This window comes from Drosophila elegans, unplaced genomic scaffold (genome assembly GCF_018152505.1).
Source record: "Drosophila elegans isolate 14027-0461.03 unplaced genomic scaffold, ASM1815250v1 contig_208, whole genome shotgun sequence".
Classification (NCBI taxonomy): domain Eukaryota; kingdom Metazoa; phylum Arthropoda; class Insecta; order Diptera; family Drosophilidae; genus Drosophila; species Drosophila elegans.
The window spans coordinates 25,070,435-25,088,380 of NW_024545578.1; the positions used below are offsets into that span (position 1 = coordinate 25,070,435).

The following is a 17,946-nucleotide window of genomic DNA, read 5'->3' on the forward strand; positions in this document are numbered from 1 at the left end:
GTGGCTTTGTCTGGCCAGTTGATCACTTTGTCTAAGCGATTGGACAGTGCGAATCGATGGCTGTAATCATCTCTCTGCGAAGGCGCGTAACTCGCCGAAAAGCGCAAAAATCCTGATGAAGAATGCCAAAAGTAAAACAAACGAACCACCCGACGAGCAAACGGAAATGAAAGTCAATTTGAATACATTACCAATTCTAATTACGATTTTCAAGTACAGCGAACGATGGCTGGCTGGTGGCCTGGAGGAGGCAGCCAAATGCGATGGCTTGAATAATATAATATTGGCTGCTGCGGAGGACGTCCACTAACAGCCGGGTAGAAAACCACGAACCATTCAAATTGGAATTTCAAAAAAGCGAATGGACAACAGGGCGACAGACGTCCAAAGGGGGAGGTGGGTAGCTGGGTAGTTGGGTGCTCGCTGACCAAAAGATTAGCCAGCCAGGCTTTGGGGAGAGGAAAAGCTGTGAATTTTCACAGCCAGTGACAGGAAAATGGCGGCCACGAAGCGTATTTGAATACATCAGCACTGCGAAATGCTGGGGAGTCATGGAGTCATGGAAGGGAAACTCCTATTGAGCAGGGTATTTGGGATTCGCCAGTGTCTGCGCAAGAGGCAGATGAACTGGGGGAGGCAGGGGCACCCTGTTCGTTGAGATCCGCATTTCGTTATATTAAAAATTCAAATACTTTGCGTTATCGCTTTAGACGCAGCTTAAGCCACCTGCAAGCACCAAGCACCCCTCCCAGCCACCCAATCACTCTCCCCAACCACTTGACTTCGGGCCCACAAACAGCAGACTTGCTTATTATGCAGGTTTTTTCCTATTTTCTCCTGCCACAGCCTGCCAATGCCAAGGTCCTGGTCCAGAGAGGTATCATGTGCCGCCAAGCGAAGGGAGAGCGGCCGAATTAGAAATGAAAATTAAGTAAATATTATAATATGTTGCCGCCGCAGCTCCCCCAGTTGGCACTGCATAGCTCCCGGTTCGGTTTCGGTTTCGGTTCGGCAAATAAATGATAAGCATTACATTTGATATTCATTATTTGATAACGTGCAGCATGAAATAAGAATAAAAACGCCAGCGGAAATGAAAATATAGCCCCGCGTTTGCATTCAGGTGGAGGACAGAGGGCCAGACAAGATGCCGGATTAAATGTTTGCCTAAGTGAAATATGTTGAATGTTATGATATGTGCGGTTGCCCCTGCCCCTGCCCCTGCCCACGTCGGCAAGTTTCATCTTGCTCATGATTTATGAGATTAAAGTGGGTGTCCTTGGGGCGGAGGAGCTGGCAGGAAAGACGGTTTTTATGCCTACGGAATGACTTGCAGCCCATCCCCCAGCCCATCGGCTCCAAGTATAATTATGAAGGGTTCACCAGGCTTCAGCTCCTGCCAGCCGCATCCATTTATCACATTAGCCGGCTAGACTAATTCAGTTAAAAGCATATGAATACACCGAATCAAGTCCATTCAATGGCCCCCGAGCATGCAATGAGTTGTATTTTTTTAGCCGCCCGCCGAAGTCAAATCGCAACATTCATCGGAATGTAATAAAGACAACAGCCAACGGGATGACCAGGCGGTGGAGTACAGAGGTACAGAGTACAAGCCCAAACTTTGTCCAACATACTCGGATCGATTGATTCCCCACACAAGACATTCCCGATTTATTTTTGCAGATTATAGAAGTCAACATCCTTGGAAGGCAAGGCAAAAAGTGCAGACTAAAATGGAGCTCTCAGCGAATCCGCACTCAACTTTATTGCATTTCGGCGATATCCCCGGTGACTCCGCTGCTTAAACCTTGATTCCCACCAGCTCGAAGGCGAACCAAGTGGTGGAAAGCGCTCTGAGGAAAGCCAAGAGCTGGCACAGGACCTGAAGGACGCGTGTGTGTTCGTTTAGCGTGAAATTATGAGCACTTTCGCAGCACAAACAACAACATCACGGGCGAATGTCAACGACAAGCTTAAGCTGCTTAAAACAAGCCATCGCCTGAAGTGAAATGGGTTGAGGGTAGCGGAAGGTGAGCTGGGCGGGGTTGGGGGTTGGGGGTGGGAAAGTGGTAAGGTGAAAGTGAAAGTGTCAAGGATGCGGCAAGCGTTTTGTAGCCAAATTAAATTGCTGCGTGGAAGAGTCAGAGGCAAAGTGAAAGGATAATGCGAGCATAAAAACATTTTTAATGAAATCGAGACGACGACTTCCAGCGGAGACGGCAGCGTCTAAGACAGTAACAAGTGTGTTTTAATTTAAACCTCGGATTTACCTTGCACAACCCGCTCGTCTTCGAAGGGAGGACCGTCGTTCCCTTTCGACTGCGCATTCATTTCATATCCCGCTTGAAAATTTTAATTAATTTTCAGCTTGATTGCGTTTTAAAGAGCCGCTTGGTTTATGTTTTGAGGGGCTTGGGTGAAGTCTTGTGGTTGCCTTGGGCCTGGGAATTTATAGTTATTGCGGCGAGCAGCGAGGCTGGAGCCAGTGTGTGGGTTGGACCTTTGTCTCGGTCGCTTTGAGTGAGCAGCAAAAATTTCGGTTTGTTGCCATCACAGACTATTTACATCTCCAGTGGCTTCCTAATTAATTTTTGATCGGAGTAGAGTGCTAAGCCGAAACTCACCTTTACTGGTATGCCTGTCCAGGTTTGGATCCTTGAGACCTGCAATAGAAGCGGGAAATTCGGTTACTCGCTGGTAATGGAGGATATAAACTTGTTTATTCAAATCCCCAAACGTTACAAAATATTAAAGGCCACTAACTACAGCTTCCAGCACAAGAAATACACATCATAAGACTTTGACTATAGGATTAACCCATCGAAAGTGCTACAAGAATCGGAATTAATAAGGAATAAATAAATTATAATAATAAAATAAAAGTAGGAATGGAAAACAAACAAAGGAGCAAAAGCGATATCCCAGATTCACCACACAAAGACAGGGTAGCGCGACTCAGTAAACTACTAATTAATTTCTCTCCTTGAATCCTAGCTCGGTCGGAAATGGACTTAAACTTTTAGTGCGGAAGTCAAAAGTTGCAGTTTTTCTGCTGCAAAGGCTACTCAGCAAAAGGAAGTGCCTTTCCTTTCGGCCCAACTATTCCTTCGCTTTGTCTTTGTATTTCGAAGTTATTGTTTGTACCGCACTCAGGAACGAGAAAAGTCAGAAAGAAAACGAACGTCATTCACAAGATTTGGCCACACGCAAAGTTGTGCATTCAGCTATTCGGCTGAGTAACCATTCGACTCACTCCCTTACTAATATCAAATGATAAGCCTTGGCCTTCTGTCCCAAGCTATCATCTTGTTTAAAGCAGCTTTCGACCTTTTTATTTTAATTTCATTCGCCGCGACATTTAATTAATTTCCAGCTATCACCACAAAGCGTCAAGTCTTTGTTTCCCTAGAATACTCTTTCTCTTCCAATCCAGATGATTTCTAGTCAATGCACACTGAGCCAGCGGGCCCGAGTTTTGGCCAAAAGTCCGTTGTTTTGTTTGAGAAAATTAATAAAATGAGTATAGGATTCCTAAGCTAATTTATGACATCACTTGAAAGAGTTTCATTGTATAGATTTTTTGGCATATTTTAATGGGTGCAATTTATTATTCAGTAAAATGTACATAAATAACTCTAGTAAAAAGAGACGAAGACTTATCTGACTGAAATGCTTGTAAGGCCCTAGGAATTTGCTAACAAAAAAAGTAACACGAACAATTTAGCTTTATTTTTTATGACAAGAATAAGGCATTTTTTCGCATATGGATGCTTCGCTTTAGGATTACTTTCAGGTACCCTCGGAATATAAAGTCAATCCTTTACAACTAAATTCTTTGATCAATTTACTATAAAATTTCAACTGCATTGTTATGCTTTGTGTAATGGAGATAAGAAGCCACACGATATTTAACTGGGGATCAACGATTATTTTAATACCTTTTGGTGGCAAGAAAATTTAAAAAGTTTGCTTCAATATTTTGTAGTAAACTTATTTATAGATTTAAATATTTTTCCTATTTTGGTAACTTTCAAACTTTTCTCCTTAAACCAGATTTCAATGATTATATATTTTCCTTTTTTTCCTTTCGTTTAGTTTTATCTTATTTTTCTTATGCTTTAATTATTCCTATTTTGTGACCAAGGAAAGCACATAAACTTTAAAATATTAGGATTATATATAACCTCTCATGAGAGGGTATTTCAGTATTTTGCCCTACCAAAGTTCAACCAAATGCTGATGTGCCCCTTTAAATAATACTCTGGACAAAATTGCAGTCTTATGGGAAAATTCTCCACATGCCGCAGACTTTGCGGTATTGGTCGACCGAAAGCGAAAAACTTGTAATGGCGCTGTTGGGAAGAAACGGAGCTGGAGATAATGTGGTTAAGGTTTAATTGCAGTTGAGCTGCTAAGGTCAGACAGGGTCTGGAAAGCGCAAATAAACGGGAGAAGTGGCAAATAAATAGAATAAGCGTTTATAAAAAGAGTCGAGCCGGGTGAGGATTAGGCAGGAAAAAAGAACGGGAATTCATAAAAGTCAAGTTAAGTTAATATTCATTAAGAGGTTGCTTAAGTTTTATGAGCTTCAGCTTCAGCCTCAGCCACCTTCACAACAAATCTCGATTAATTATGGCCTAGACATCATAAAATTTGATGTTTGCATCTTGTAAATTGTCTCCGGAGCGTGTTAGCTGCGCAGAGGCTGTTAAGTAAATTATCACATCATGCGAGGGGTTCGGATCCATCTGAAAGTTTTATGTCAGCTACGTGCCCATAAATTCCATAGCATTTTTTGCCCTCAAACATTTGTGGTTGAATCATTTTATTAGCGTCTGAAATTAGCAACATCTGGGGATGCGACCCAGAAAACAAGGGTGGAGTGGCAGTTGTTGCTTAATTAGAAAAGTTGCCAATGCTCGAGTTGAACTCCATTCAGGAGTTCATCGAACTGAGCCGAAGCATCGGGAGGTTCACCATTAGCTGCAAGTCCTTCAACAAACTTTAAAATGCAACGATCTCGACTCACCCAGATTTCACAATCAGCTCATCTCAATTGCAATCACTTAATTCGTGCAGCCCAGCCCAACCCATTCACCAGGCAATGGGCCATGGGCAAACATTTTTGAGAGGGCTCTCGCAATCCGCACACTTAAAATATTTACGCAATCAAAATTAATGCAACTGTCATGTTTTCCCTCCCGCAGGCTGCAATCCATCCCATCCTTCTGCAGTGCATTTAGCGTTAAATGCAAATACACTTTAGAACTGTAGCCATCCGCTTGCAAGCCAACCCTTGTCCCGCTCCTCCTCCCGCCGCTGAACACGTTTAAATTTAAACAGCAAAACCAAACTCATTACCAACAGCAAAGCAGGACCAGCGGCTGGTGATGGATTGCGGGTCTTTTGGGCGCCAGTTTTAAAAACTCAAAGTATGTCCAAGGACATAGATGTTTTGCTGTTTACCATTGCTACCTCAGGTGGGCAGATTAATTTGATCAGAACTTGATTTTACAAGAAAAAGTAACAAACAGCTGAACTCAATGCAACAAGGTTAAAAATCGACGAAGATTTGCAAGTTTGGCCATTCTTTCCTAGCTCTTAAATCAATAAGTAACATTAAAACTTTTATAAAACAGAAAAAAGCTATATATATATACCTATATATATTGCCTTGCAGCTATTACAAAAATAAATATTCTTAAAAACTATTTGTGTTCGATGTTTACGCTTTACTAATCGTTGATTAAATTAAACCCATTGTTCTGAAATTTGAACCTGTAACAATATCTCGATGTGTATTCGAATAAATTGAAAAACAGCGAAGTTTTATTTTTGTTACTGTGATAGCTATGTGATATAGTGGTCCTATTTGTTCCGTTCTGACTTAAATACTTCTGGAAATTGAAAGAAGACGTTTGGAAAAGTTTCATCAAGATACTTTTCAATCGGAGAGAGTAGTTTGCGAAAAACCGAACAGACGCACAGCGCTAGATCTACTTTCCTAATGATGCTAATCAAAAAAATGTACTGTTTAATAATAATACAATTCCCTCTGCAAAGGGTTAAAATTCTCAATAACTTGTTAGCATCCGTAAACGAAAAAACGGACAAATATTTCAACTGCTAAAAAATTATAGAGGAGGAGAGAGAGATCAGATTTAATGAAAGTCAAACAAATACATACGTTTCCTTGGAATATAATGGCATTAGTCCTTACAAATTTTAAAGATTCTACGCTTTTAAATTCTATTCAAATCACTTTTGCATCGGAAAAGTAACGGCCACTTGAGCAATTTTAGTTGGCATCAACTTTGTCAACCTGATTGGATATTTTATGGTAAAGGCTAGCACAGCTTTATAGCTTGCCAAACCAAACAAGATCGGCTTCAATGGGCCCTAAAAAACCGCAGCGGAATCAAGTCCGCTCCTGATTCGGAGGGGGACGTCGTTGAAATTACCAAAATGTCCTTTTCCGAAATTTTGTGGACATTGAAAATCGCTTTGATTGAACCGCATGCCGGACAGACAACAGATACAGTCCCTTGTCGATGGGACGCTGACAATTGCCACACATAAAACAAACACGAGCCCATCAACCACCGCCCCGCTGCCCCACCGCCCCACGCGCCGTGCAGCAGGAACAACTCCGAAATCCACTCGGCAATTGCAGCTGCAAGTGCGCTACACTGCACTTACAATGCACACCAGGGGCGGGGGGCGTGGGGCGGGGTCGGGACACACAGTCTGTAAATTGTCCAGCGAATGCGGATTGGGAATTGGTTTTATGTCGCTTGCGCCTCAATGGAGATGCATTTTACACTGCCCTGCTAATCTCCGAGCGTGGCGAAAGCGAAAGCAGGCTTCCCTTTAGTCCCCTGCAGTCCGCTCCAATCCCCACCAGAACCCACCAATCCACGCCAGTTGACTTTGAAAATCAATTAACAACATCAAACAGAAGCCGGATGCTGACGTGGACAGCTGTCGGCCAGCCCCACACCCACACCCACAACCACACCCATCGCAACTCCCGATCCTGGGCCTCCTCCTGCTGAAAGTGCGTAAATTGCAACTGTAAATCAAATATGACAACGCGAACGGCGGCAAAATCTGCATGTGTGTCAGTCACATTAATTGTCCACGCCCCCACGCGGAGCAGGGCGGGCAGGCGGAGAGGCGGAGAGGCGGGGCGGCGATTGTACTTTATTGTTGTGTTAATGAGTGTGCATAGGCAGGTTCGCTGGGTGTGTGTGCGGCGGATTGCAATTCGCTGATGTGACACAAAAGTGTGTTACCCCGGACGAGAAGGGGCGGAAATTTAATTAATTGTATAGAAAAGTTGCTCAAAATATCGAATATTAATTGCATATTAATCGCGTGAATAATCAAGGCTTGATTGAGGTATATCTCTGCCTTGCCCTGCGATTTCTCCTGCAAGATATTTTACCGTCAGATTGAACTGAAGTCAGGTCCTTATTGAAGACCAAATGCAGGAGACGAGACGCGACAGCAAACAGAGAACGAAAGACAAACAAGCGATGAGGAAAAGCTGAGAAAAGCTTTTAAATCGAACATTTACAGTATCATATACTGGCTTGTTATGGCCTGCCGCTTGTTAACTTTCGCCCGATATCGATGCAATGTCAACTGGGCGATCGATAAGCGGAGGAAGTTCGAGCAGGCGGCATAAAGCATTTCGCCCCTTAATTTCCCATTCGCCATCAAATGCAAATTGATGTCGCAATAGAGACCTAAGACGAGGGAGGAAAATGGGAGGAGGGGGGTGAGTTTCTTGCCTAGATTTTATTTCAATATTTAGCCGTGCAGTTTGCCATCGTTGTTTGTGTCTTGTGTTTATGTTCATTAAATATTTATTCTGCGACATTTATTGAACCCTTATGCAGAGCAGACACAGAACTCCAAGGATTTATAAACATTTGATGTTGGATTGATAAAGGTTGACCTTGTTCCCTGGCCTCCGCCCTGTGTTTTTCCAGCTCCTCAATATGCAAAGTCATGTAGCGAACTCCACTGCGTATTCGTGATATGCATTTCTGAGTCTGGCTTCCGTTGTGTTTTGCATATTGTTTACATCTTTCGAATTCTGGCCCCTCTCCTGCTTCCACCTTGCTTATGCAATCATCGAGACAAAGGGTGAGGAAGGAGGCGTCTGATACCCAGTTGACCCCATGCGGCAATATCGAATTTATCTCACAGTTACAATATTTAATTTGCTCTTACACAAATTGTTGCCTTTTACGTTTTGTTCTCTGACAGTTTTCTGTTGTTGGGTGTCACCAGCTGGGAGCACTATTATTGCACGATATCTACATAGTTACCCAACATCAATATTTTAATTAAATTTTTTAAGTAAATAATACAAAAAAATAGGTTTTGTCTCTTCAGTTGACAGAACGAACATCTCAGTAACTAAGAAATTCATTTATTTGTTTAGTCCGCAGTGGAATAATAAATAAACAAAAAGTGAGAGGTAATTTTGTGGTTAGAAGTTCGTAAAATATTACTTGCATTGGTAAAAGATATTTTAGTTTGCATCTTTAATATCAGTTTAACTTTGCAACACCATTGCTGGCAAATTCAAAAGGTTGCAGGTGGTGCATGCCCTCAAAAGGCATAAAAAGGCGACACACTCAGCACATTCCACTCTAAAAGTACACTGTTTCGGGGGAGCACTGTACACGCATGCAACTTGTGTTCGGTGTCGTCGACTTAATATCCCAAACAACAACGAAGCAATAGAGAAGCCGGAAACAGCGATCAATTCTCGGATTGTTGTCGGCGGGCAGGAAGCAGTTCGGTGCGCGTACAACTTTCCCCAACAGCCATCCCGATGGAGGGACGAGGGGGGAGGGGGGAAGGGCACAGGCAGCCGGCACATTGCGCAGGTGGAAAATTTATAATTTGCGAAATTGCCACATTCACACACGGAGCCACGCACGTCGGCAGCATGTTAAATGGGCAGTCACTGGGGTCCACCCGCTCCTCAGTCCGAGTGGCCTGGCACCCGGCTCCTGCTGCCTTAAATTACGTTAACCTCAAACGAGACGATCCCGGCCTCCGACCCAGCTCGACCCGACCCGTGTACAGAGTTCGATTTAAGGCCTCGTTTATTTTGCCATCCTCGCATAGGTGGCACTCGCCGGGGAAAGGGAAGGGGAAGGGGAACGCAGTCAGTCGTCTGGTGCATGTTGCAAAAGTTGTTGCCGTTGCACAACCGCATGCCACAACATGCAGCCCGACGACCGACGGGACGACCTGCGGGAACAGGAAACAGGGAACTGGGAACTGGGAACGGGGAACTGGGGTTGCAAACGGCCTGGAACTTGGTTCTGACATGCCCCACTTGGCAATTGCCAAAACTATTTGTTTACATATTTAGAGCAGGTCAAGAAGAAAGCCGGCAGGGCATGTTGTCAAGGCATGTTGACTGTGAAATATGCGCATTTAAATGGATGTGGCAGGAGGGGAGAGTGCGGAGTGCGGAGTGCGGAGCAGGGAATCATTTGTTAGCACCTACAGTGGCAGCCACAAAGATATTGATATGATAAATGCATCCCCTCGACGCACAGAGAGCAGATGCTTTCAAAAGTAACATAGGATTGGGAAAGTAAGTACAAGTTGACCCTATAGCTAGATCAATGGCATCATTAGAATCAATTATTCGTTTATAATTTCATATACCTAAAACTGTAACTTTACCCAATTATTAATAAACAGAAATTCGTAATATCCTTAGTATATCATGAGTCTTTTGATATGTGGCTCATCTTGTGGCCAGTCAAGGAACCATAACAAAATGCCTGCCCACTTCGTTGCAGAGTTGGAGTCAAAGTTCATCTCTTCAGACGTAATTAAGCCATTTGCTGCACGTTTTGCCAATTCAAAAATGGTATTTCATCCTCCATTCCTTGACTTCAGAACTCTGGCATCTTTTTCTTATCGCCGCCTGCCACCGAATGCGTGGCTGAAGAGGATAGCCTCATTTAAATCGCCGATTGGGGGAGTAATGTGAATCGCGCCACATAACAAGGCCTGGCTTCATCCCCCTGAGTGGGTGTGGCTGTGGGGAGGGGGCGTGAGCTGGATGCCCTCTGGGCACAAAATTCGTAGAAAAATCACGCGCGCTTATCTGACGCCGTAGCCCTAACCAAACCCAAACTCAAACCCACGCAATTAACGCCCATTGGGCTGTCAGTATGAAAAATGAGCGATGGGGAAGCCCCCGGGGAATTGTGTGGCGGGGGGAGGGGAGGAGTAGTCTTGAGCAACTGCGAAATGATTTGCAAACGATGGCGCCTCTATCGAATTCTCTACCGAACTCCACCAATAGCTACAAATTTTAATTGCTTCAGCGATATCTGAAGGGGGGCGTGGCGCAGGACGGCATTGAGGAGCAGGGCGGCTGCGTCATGGCAATAAGTCGCATTGATAAGGCAGTCACGTTCTGGGCCTGCCAGAGGAAGACAATGTTGTTGCTGTCTTCATTATCAGCGTCAGAGGCAAACGGAAGGAGGACGGCGCAGGAAACAATGGTTACTCTTTTATTGCTCGAGCCTGTGCCGCTGCCTGTGCCTTTGAGTCAAATTGATAAGATGCTGGAAACGACTGGGAAAACAATAAACGTGGGCATGAAACGAATAAAGCCAGTGTTCACTTGCCGTGGCAATGGGTGCGTAATAGGTAAAGGGGGAGGGGGGGCTTCCCGGTGCATAAACAGAACGTTTGGGACATTTTAATGAGCGGCAGGAGGCCGTCGCCGGGTGCTCGATAGGTTCCTTGCACTCGGTTGCTCTTGAGAAGGAATGGCATTTGGCCGCAGGAGGAAACTTTTGTGCCAAAAACATTCCAAGCAGGCAAAACTTTTCCAAAGATAACTGGCCAAAGGTTTGGCTAACCCTGGAGCTGAAATATGAACTGCATCGCCACTCCCGTTAGCCAGTTACCGCAACATTGTTACACTTCTTGCCTGGCGCTCAGAGCCATCCCCAGCGTCATATCTTTAACTTGACCCATTTGCTTAGTCAGCCAAAATCAGGAAGGGCCGTCGATCTGCCACCAGCGCCTGCTAATTTCACAGCTAAGCCAAGTAGCCAAGAACTTGACAGTCATTTAATAAAATTTCATTTCCAACCCATCATTTCGACGTCCTCCAGCTAACTGGGATTCGCTGCAGGTCCCTCAATTTTGATGCGCAACAAAATTTTATGAAATACTTGGAGAGCAAATTTTATGTGAGTTGGCGGCTATAAAATTTTAGCGCTAGCAAAAGTCACTCAAGAGCTTCCAGCGGTTTCGCCGATCTCCCCCTCAGCTGCTCTTGTCTTTGGGTCCCTGGGCTCGCCTTTGGCTAATAATACCAGAGCATTTACACCTTTATGGGGCGTACTTAGAAACGCTTATTTATGCTAATGGCGCAACTGGGCCAGGGATGAGGTGCGGGCAAGGGTCTGTCACTAATTCCACCCCGAAGCACTGTAAAAGCCAAAAGCACCAAACAACCAAGGATAGTGAGCAGTGAGCAGTGAGCTCAAGATTTGTGCAGGTAAAGTTGGAAGGACGTGCAGTGTACGTATATTTCATCACACCACTCGGTACGGAAAGTTGTGGGCCACCCTCATCTCTTGACCTTCCCAGTACCATTCCCCCTTTCCCCTTAGCCCCCCCATTCGCCTGCCCCTCGGCGAACAACGACTTTTGTGCTTCACATTCTTGTCTCGAATGTGTTTGTAATTTCCCTAGAGTGTGTTTGACTTTGACGACTTAAGTTGTAAAACTTTAACATTATCATTTTCACTACGACGATACCGGGAGCAGCAGGAGCAGGACACAAGCCAGATCCTTGGAGCATGTGTGTGCTGCTGGACCAGAGTCTGCTTCTCAGATGTTTGTCCCGAGCCCAGACAGACATTTTGATGATGTTGACCTTCGCTGCTTTTACTTTCGCCGCACCGCATCGCCATGGGTTTCCCGGCTTCTTTTAAAGTTTGCTGCGACCTCTGGATATTGTTGACATATCGTATTACAACAAGCAGATGGAGCGGCAGCGATAGAGGCCAAGGGTGAGAGGGAAAGTTCAGGGAGCATGCCACCTCTGGTCCAACCCTGGCTCGAATTACGAAATCCCAAACCGATATTTTGGTAAATTTCTCCTCACATGTGTCAATTAGTTCAATCAGAGAGCGAACACACAGCGACCGCATGTGCCTTCCCGTCCTGAACCCCAGATGAACCACCCCACAAAGACAGCGGCGAATCGAATGTCACTTTAAGGTCTGTTACCTTGCCATACTGAAAATACCAAAAAAAAACCAAGGCAAATCACGACTGCAGCAAAACCTCCCTTAATCTAATTTCCATGTTCGCAAAAATTTGATCAATTAGATGGAAGAATTGTATCTTTAAGTTTCAGGCAATGTGACGCTGGATGACAAATTTGGTTAGGTTAATACCCTACTCTTTTGTCTTTAAAATATAAAATTTTATTTTACAAAATATTCGTTTCGTCCTGGATTATCCTAGTTTTTCAAATTTTATTCTAGTGCGTACTTTTAAACGACATTGACTGGGCATTATTCTAGAGCCTTTGCCCGAAATCTGAATCGCAGCAAATTGAAATGCCCATTCTTTCCACACTGTATTCATTTCTTTCTCACACATTGAATCAATTTCTCCGGATTTTTCCCATCGCAAACGAATGTTAACCTGATATTTAGCTGGCCGAGCTTATCGCGAGCGATTTCCGCGTGTGCCGTAAATTGTAATCAAATTGGGCGAGGAGTCAATCTGATTTATGCATTTTCCATAGCCAACGACTCTCCTTTCGTTGGTTCAACCCCTCAACCTGCCCTTCCCGGGACTTTCCTGAAAAGCCAAAAGGTAAACACATCAGCAGTGTTCGCAAACTACCGGGCCACCCTTTGACACGCGTCCAATGGAGACCTCGTCGCACAAGGATATAATCAGCTCGATTTCGTAAATCTCGACAAGCTGCTTATCTGATGCAATGCGAGCGGAGCTCACTGAGCTCACGGATCGGTATCCATGATTAACATCTTAACATCGGACTCCGGCTCATGTTCGCAGGCTGAAATCCGGCCATGGGTGCTGGCGCTCCGGCTGACAGGCTGACAGCCGGACGTGCTGTACCGCCCTAAGTACAGTAAAGCCCGACGCGTGCTCCTGTCACACTGGCGGCACATGGTGGATGGGGGTGGACCGCCGCCTTGATTGGCATCGGAAATTGAAGTGTTTTTATTAATTTCAATGTCGACTTTTTGCGCTGTCTTCGATGATACTGCGAATGTTTCTATTTTTGGCCAGGGGCGCCTTAGCCGCTTTGTTTCTTTTCTGTGGCCATAATTGAAACTCATCGCTGGCAGATTTCGATGCCAAATCTGATTGACAGCCGAGCGCGTGGAAAGATTGACGCTTATTGAATTGAGTCATCCGCTGTGGGGTGACGCCACACCGTCGCATCAATTCGTGTGGAAACTGCGGAAGGGATTGCTGTGCACGAGCAATCTACTGCCACTTGACTTAGTAGTCACTTAGGACTCGAGTCTAAATTTCCGACAACTCAACACCCAACACCCAATCAGAGATGCCCCCCAAGCCGAAACTCAAGCACCGCGACGTGGCAGAGTTCCTGAGTCGCTTGCGCAACTTCTTTCTGGGCCGCACCCACAAGACGGCCCTGCGCTTTGCCGACACCGTCTCCCCGCGGACTCAGCCGCCCCCGGCGGTTCCCCAGGGTCCTTCGGAGAACCTGATCGCCAACTACTACTACGCCAGAGATCCCCGGCGGTTGGTCAAGCCGGCCGTCGATCTGGTGCAGGAGCACAAGCAAGCGCTGGCCAAAGAAGCAACCAAAGAGGCGGCCAAAGATGCTCAGGCCAAGACTGGAGAGATCTCGAAGGAGGGAGCTGCTCCTCCGGAATCCGAGGATGCCGATGCAGAGCACTGCGATCAAAGAGAGGACTCCGGCGTGAAGAAGCTTCCCACTCCCGGGAAGGTGCATTCCTGGGAGGGACCTCGTTAGACGAGTTTCCCGTGTTCCTGTGTTTCCCGTGTTCCCGTTGAAAACGAATAAAGTGTTTGACTAATTGACTGTCCCATTGCGTGTGCTTTGCAGGTATTTACGACCTTGAGCAGGACTATTAATAGGATTCACCGAGGAGTCAATGCAGACAGGTCGTAAAAATGTAAATCTAATTAGACGTCAGGGGTGAAAATCATTTATGGCACCTGCATGAAAATTTAATTAAGCACACAATTATCGAAGGCACAGGCTGGGAAGGCGGCAAAATCGGATCCAAAGGGTTCGCAACCGACCACAACAATAAATTTGCAGGCTTAATAACGTTTAATGCTATCAAAGTTTATATTTACAATTTAAAACGAGGCAATTTGCCCGACGTTGAGTGGATTATGGGCCATTGTTAATGATGATTGCAGGTCGACTGTTAATTGTCTGGGCAGCACAATTTATGCTGATGACTTTCGCCCATCGATTTATTGATTGGCGTTTGATTTTGGCGCACTCTGCTCCACCCCCGCCAAAGGATACTGCCACCATTCGAACCAAAGAGAAGAGAAAATATAATCAAGTTTTGTGCGTTATGCAAAAAGTAATATTCTGCCGTGCTGAGGGTGGCGCCCCTCGATTTATTGAAATTACCCTTGTAGCGCGAAGAGCCAGATTGAGTGGAGGGTTGCCCTGTTGGATTGGAAAAAGGGTGTCAATTGCCCGGAAACTTCAGACTGTCAAGTCAACATGTTGCCGGGCTCTTCATCCGCCGGCAGTTGGCGAAATATGCGACTCTATCCGAAACTGTGGCACGCTTTATATGACTGCCATCCGGATTTCTTTTCTTGGCTGTGAGTGAGTGCTGGCCGGAGCTGATTTTTATTGCCACATATGAATGGGAAAGCTCTGCCTAATTTAACCATGAGCCTGTTTGCAGCAACTGTGCCGCCTTGGAGCCTGCAGTGCTAATTCCGTGCAAAAATCACTTTGGCTGGACGCACTCAAGAAAACAAATATCCAAAAAAAAAACGCGATGCCCACAAAGCAAACACTCACTTCCGCACCCTTTCAACCCGCCCTTGAACCCGCATCCCCGAAATGTCAACCACTTGGGGGAACCGAACGAAAAATTGCCTTTATATAGCGACAGCTGTGCCGCAGAGTCGCTGAATGTCGAGCTCCCGCCACAAATGCTTCCCAATCAGAGACGCGTAATTAAAATATGTACAAACAAACCGAAGGGAAAACTCTCATGTAAGAAAACACTGAGCAGAGCCAACTTTGTTTGCTTTGCGTGTTTTCCTATAAAACCAAAAGCAAAACCAAAGCAGCAAACACAACAGTCGACTGGAATCGCGGCCAGGCAATAATAACAAGAAAAACATTTGCATAAAGCAACAAACGGGAAGTTGGACGGAGTGGGACGCGGACCAGAACAACCGAGCTTCAAGCGGAAGTTAATGAGTGCTGGGCGCCGAGATGGGAGCGTGACACGAGACTGGGCTGCCAATTGGGTCCTGGAAAAGCACAATTAAATGTTGTGGCACTTAAGCTGATATATTTTGTGAGGCTTCTGCAATTTGAAATTATTAAAACTGATTAAAATGGGTAAACTGGAATAACAACTAGCTCACTTACAAGCAAAGTTAATACAAAACAAACTCAAAATGATTTGCAGAAAAGGATTTCGTGACTAGTGTATCATATATATGATTCTCTTGAGGTAACAGGATAGTGACACGAAGTACAAACAAATAAATTAGAAAAAAAATAATTTATTATTCAGCATTATTAGTAAACAAGAAAGAAAGCAAACTTCGGCAAGCCGAAGTTCATATACCCTTGCAGCTATTGCAAGAATTAAACATTTTTGAAAACATTAAAATTATAATTTACTTGCGTATAAGTTTAAAAACATTGAAGCTATGATGATTTGCAGCTCAATTATTTGATAGTTATTTTATATATTTTTATTGTTCCTATGGGAGCTATATGATATAGTCGTCCGACTTTGATGAAATTTAAACCGTAAATCGAAAATATTTAACCATTACTAAATGTCGAAGAACTAAACAAAAAATTAAAAAACAGAAAAGTTATAATTTTTTTTCATTTATTTTTCCGATTGTTCCTATGGGAGCTATATGCTATAGTCGTCCGATCCGGCTCGTTCCGACTTATATACTACCTGCAATAGAAAGACAACTTTTGGGAAAGTTTCATGCAGATAGCTTTAAAACTGAGAGACTAGTTTGCATATAAACGGACGGACAGACGGACAGACGGACATGGCTAGATCGACTCGCCTAGTGATGCTGATCAAGAATATATATACTTTATAGGGTCGGAGATGTCTCCTTCACTGCGTTGCAAACTTCTGACTGAAATTATAATACCCTCTGCAAGGGTATAAAAATGCTTGCTTTGGCTCACAAAAACTGAGCGTGTCACGGCCGCATCTTGGAGCTTGGAATGGGAAAAATCTAAAAAGTCAAATTCTACCAAAGCAAAATCACTTCATTAATGCGTCATTTGTAAGGGGAGCCTGGCCAGACTGGGACTAGGACATCGCCATTCGCCACACACCATTCACCAAACACCATTCACCATTCACCATTCGCCATATGCAACATTGGGCCGCAGGCAGTACGGAAGTTGTCTCCACGCCGGGCATGAAACTTTGCGCCGAACTTGCCACCGAGGAGTGGTGGACGGGGTGGGGTGACAGTCGTGCAAAAGTTGATTATTTTTCAGCTGGCGCTACGAGGTTGGGAGTCGCGCTAGTACAGTGAATAATGACTTTTGCCACCGTTTGCGAGTGAGACGCCTCCGGCCAAGTTTACGTGCTTTTTTTATCTGCCGCCCTCCCAAATTTGGGGGAAAGTCCTTAGCTCTTGCCTTCCCTGCCGCCTTCTGCTGTTGTCGCAAAGTTATGCAGGCTCATTAAGTTGTTGTACAGTTTAGAGAGAGAAAATTGTCAGCTTGCTTAATTTGCCCGAGTTTGGCTGAAAGCTGAGGGTTGAGGGCTGGGGGCTGAAAGCTGGGGGAACGGAACTCGAGTATAAACAAAAGACTTCCTTGCTGCGGCGCTCCTTTGTCCTTGTCCTGTTGGTGGGTAGTAGCTCATGGCGAGTGTTTAATGAAATGAATTTTAAGAGCGAATTTATTATATTTCCCCAAAATGAAACTGAAAGTGCGAGGCGCCCGCCCTCCGAATTCATTCCTCAGCCCCCACAGCGGATGTAATTAAGCGAGACTCTGCATTGGTTCCACTGCTGGTAAAAATTGTGCTTATCTGCCTGCGCTGTGTCACAATTTTGATAGCCTGTCAAGCAAATGTCATAAAACTAGGTAAAATTAAAGCATCTTACTTGATCTCAGAATATTTAATAACTAGATAATATATTTTATAAAACTCGAATTGGACTGTTTTCTTTAAAGTTTGGCTGGATTAGTTAGTCACCTGCGCTGTGTCACAATTTTGATAGCCTGTCAAGCAAATGTCAAGAAACTAGGTAAAATTAAAGCTTCATACTTGATCTCAGAATATTTAATAACTAGATAATATATTTTATAAAACTCGAATTGGACTGTTTTCTTTAAAGTTTGGCTGGATTAGGTGACTAGCAATGCAATGAGATCAATTAAGTTCTTTCTCTTTGAACATTAACAACCAAAACCTTTCATATGCGGCTTAAAACTAAATATATTTATTAGGTCCAACGACTCAGGCGACCTCTTGTTAGACCTTATACTCTTCATATTAAATTGTTTTATTTTTAAAATTTGCGACATTATACCTTCAGACCGGATATTAAAGGCGGTTTTTATAATACAGAATTAAAGAAAATAACTATATAGTTATTTTAATGAAGCTAATTACTCGGATGCTAAAA

At 44.4% G+C, this 17,946-nt stretch overlaps 2 protein-coding genes across 2 annotated transcripts in view; one reads left to right on the plus strand and one right to left on the minus strand.

The window, feature by feature from the left end:
* LOC108143125 (putative uncharacterized protein DDB_G0282129) overlaps positions 1–17,946 on the minus strand; it is a 61,746-nt gene that overhangs the window by 12,163 nt on the left and 31,637 nt on the right. Inside the window, exon 3 of the mRNA XM_017267366.2 lies at positions 2,628–2,666. Within this exon, the coding sequence (XP_017122855.1) occupies positions 2,628–2,666 (39 nt within the window). The remainder of the gene's footprint in view (positions 1–2,627; positions 2,667–17,946) is intronic.
* Positions 13,563–14,126, plus strand: LOC108143165 (NADH dehydrogenase [ubiquinone] 1 alpha subcomplex subunit 7). Its single transcript, XM_017267410.2, has one exon. The coding sequence runs from the start codon at positions 13,625–13,627 to the stop codon at positions 14,060–14,062; it is 438 nt and encodes a 145-aa protein (XP_017122899.1). The 5' UTR covers positions 13,563–13,624; the 3' UTR covers positions 14,063–14,126.

Coding starts and splice junctions, on each gene's coding strand:
- LOC108143165 (XM_017267410.2), top strand. CDS start 13,625: ATGCCCCCCAAGCCGAAACTCAAGCACCGCGACGTGGCAGAGTTCCTG.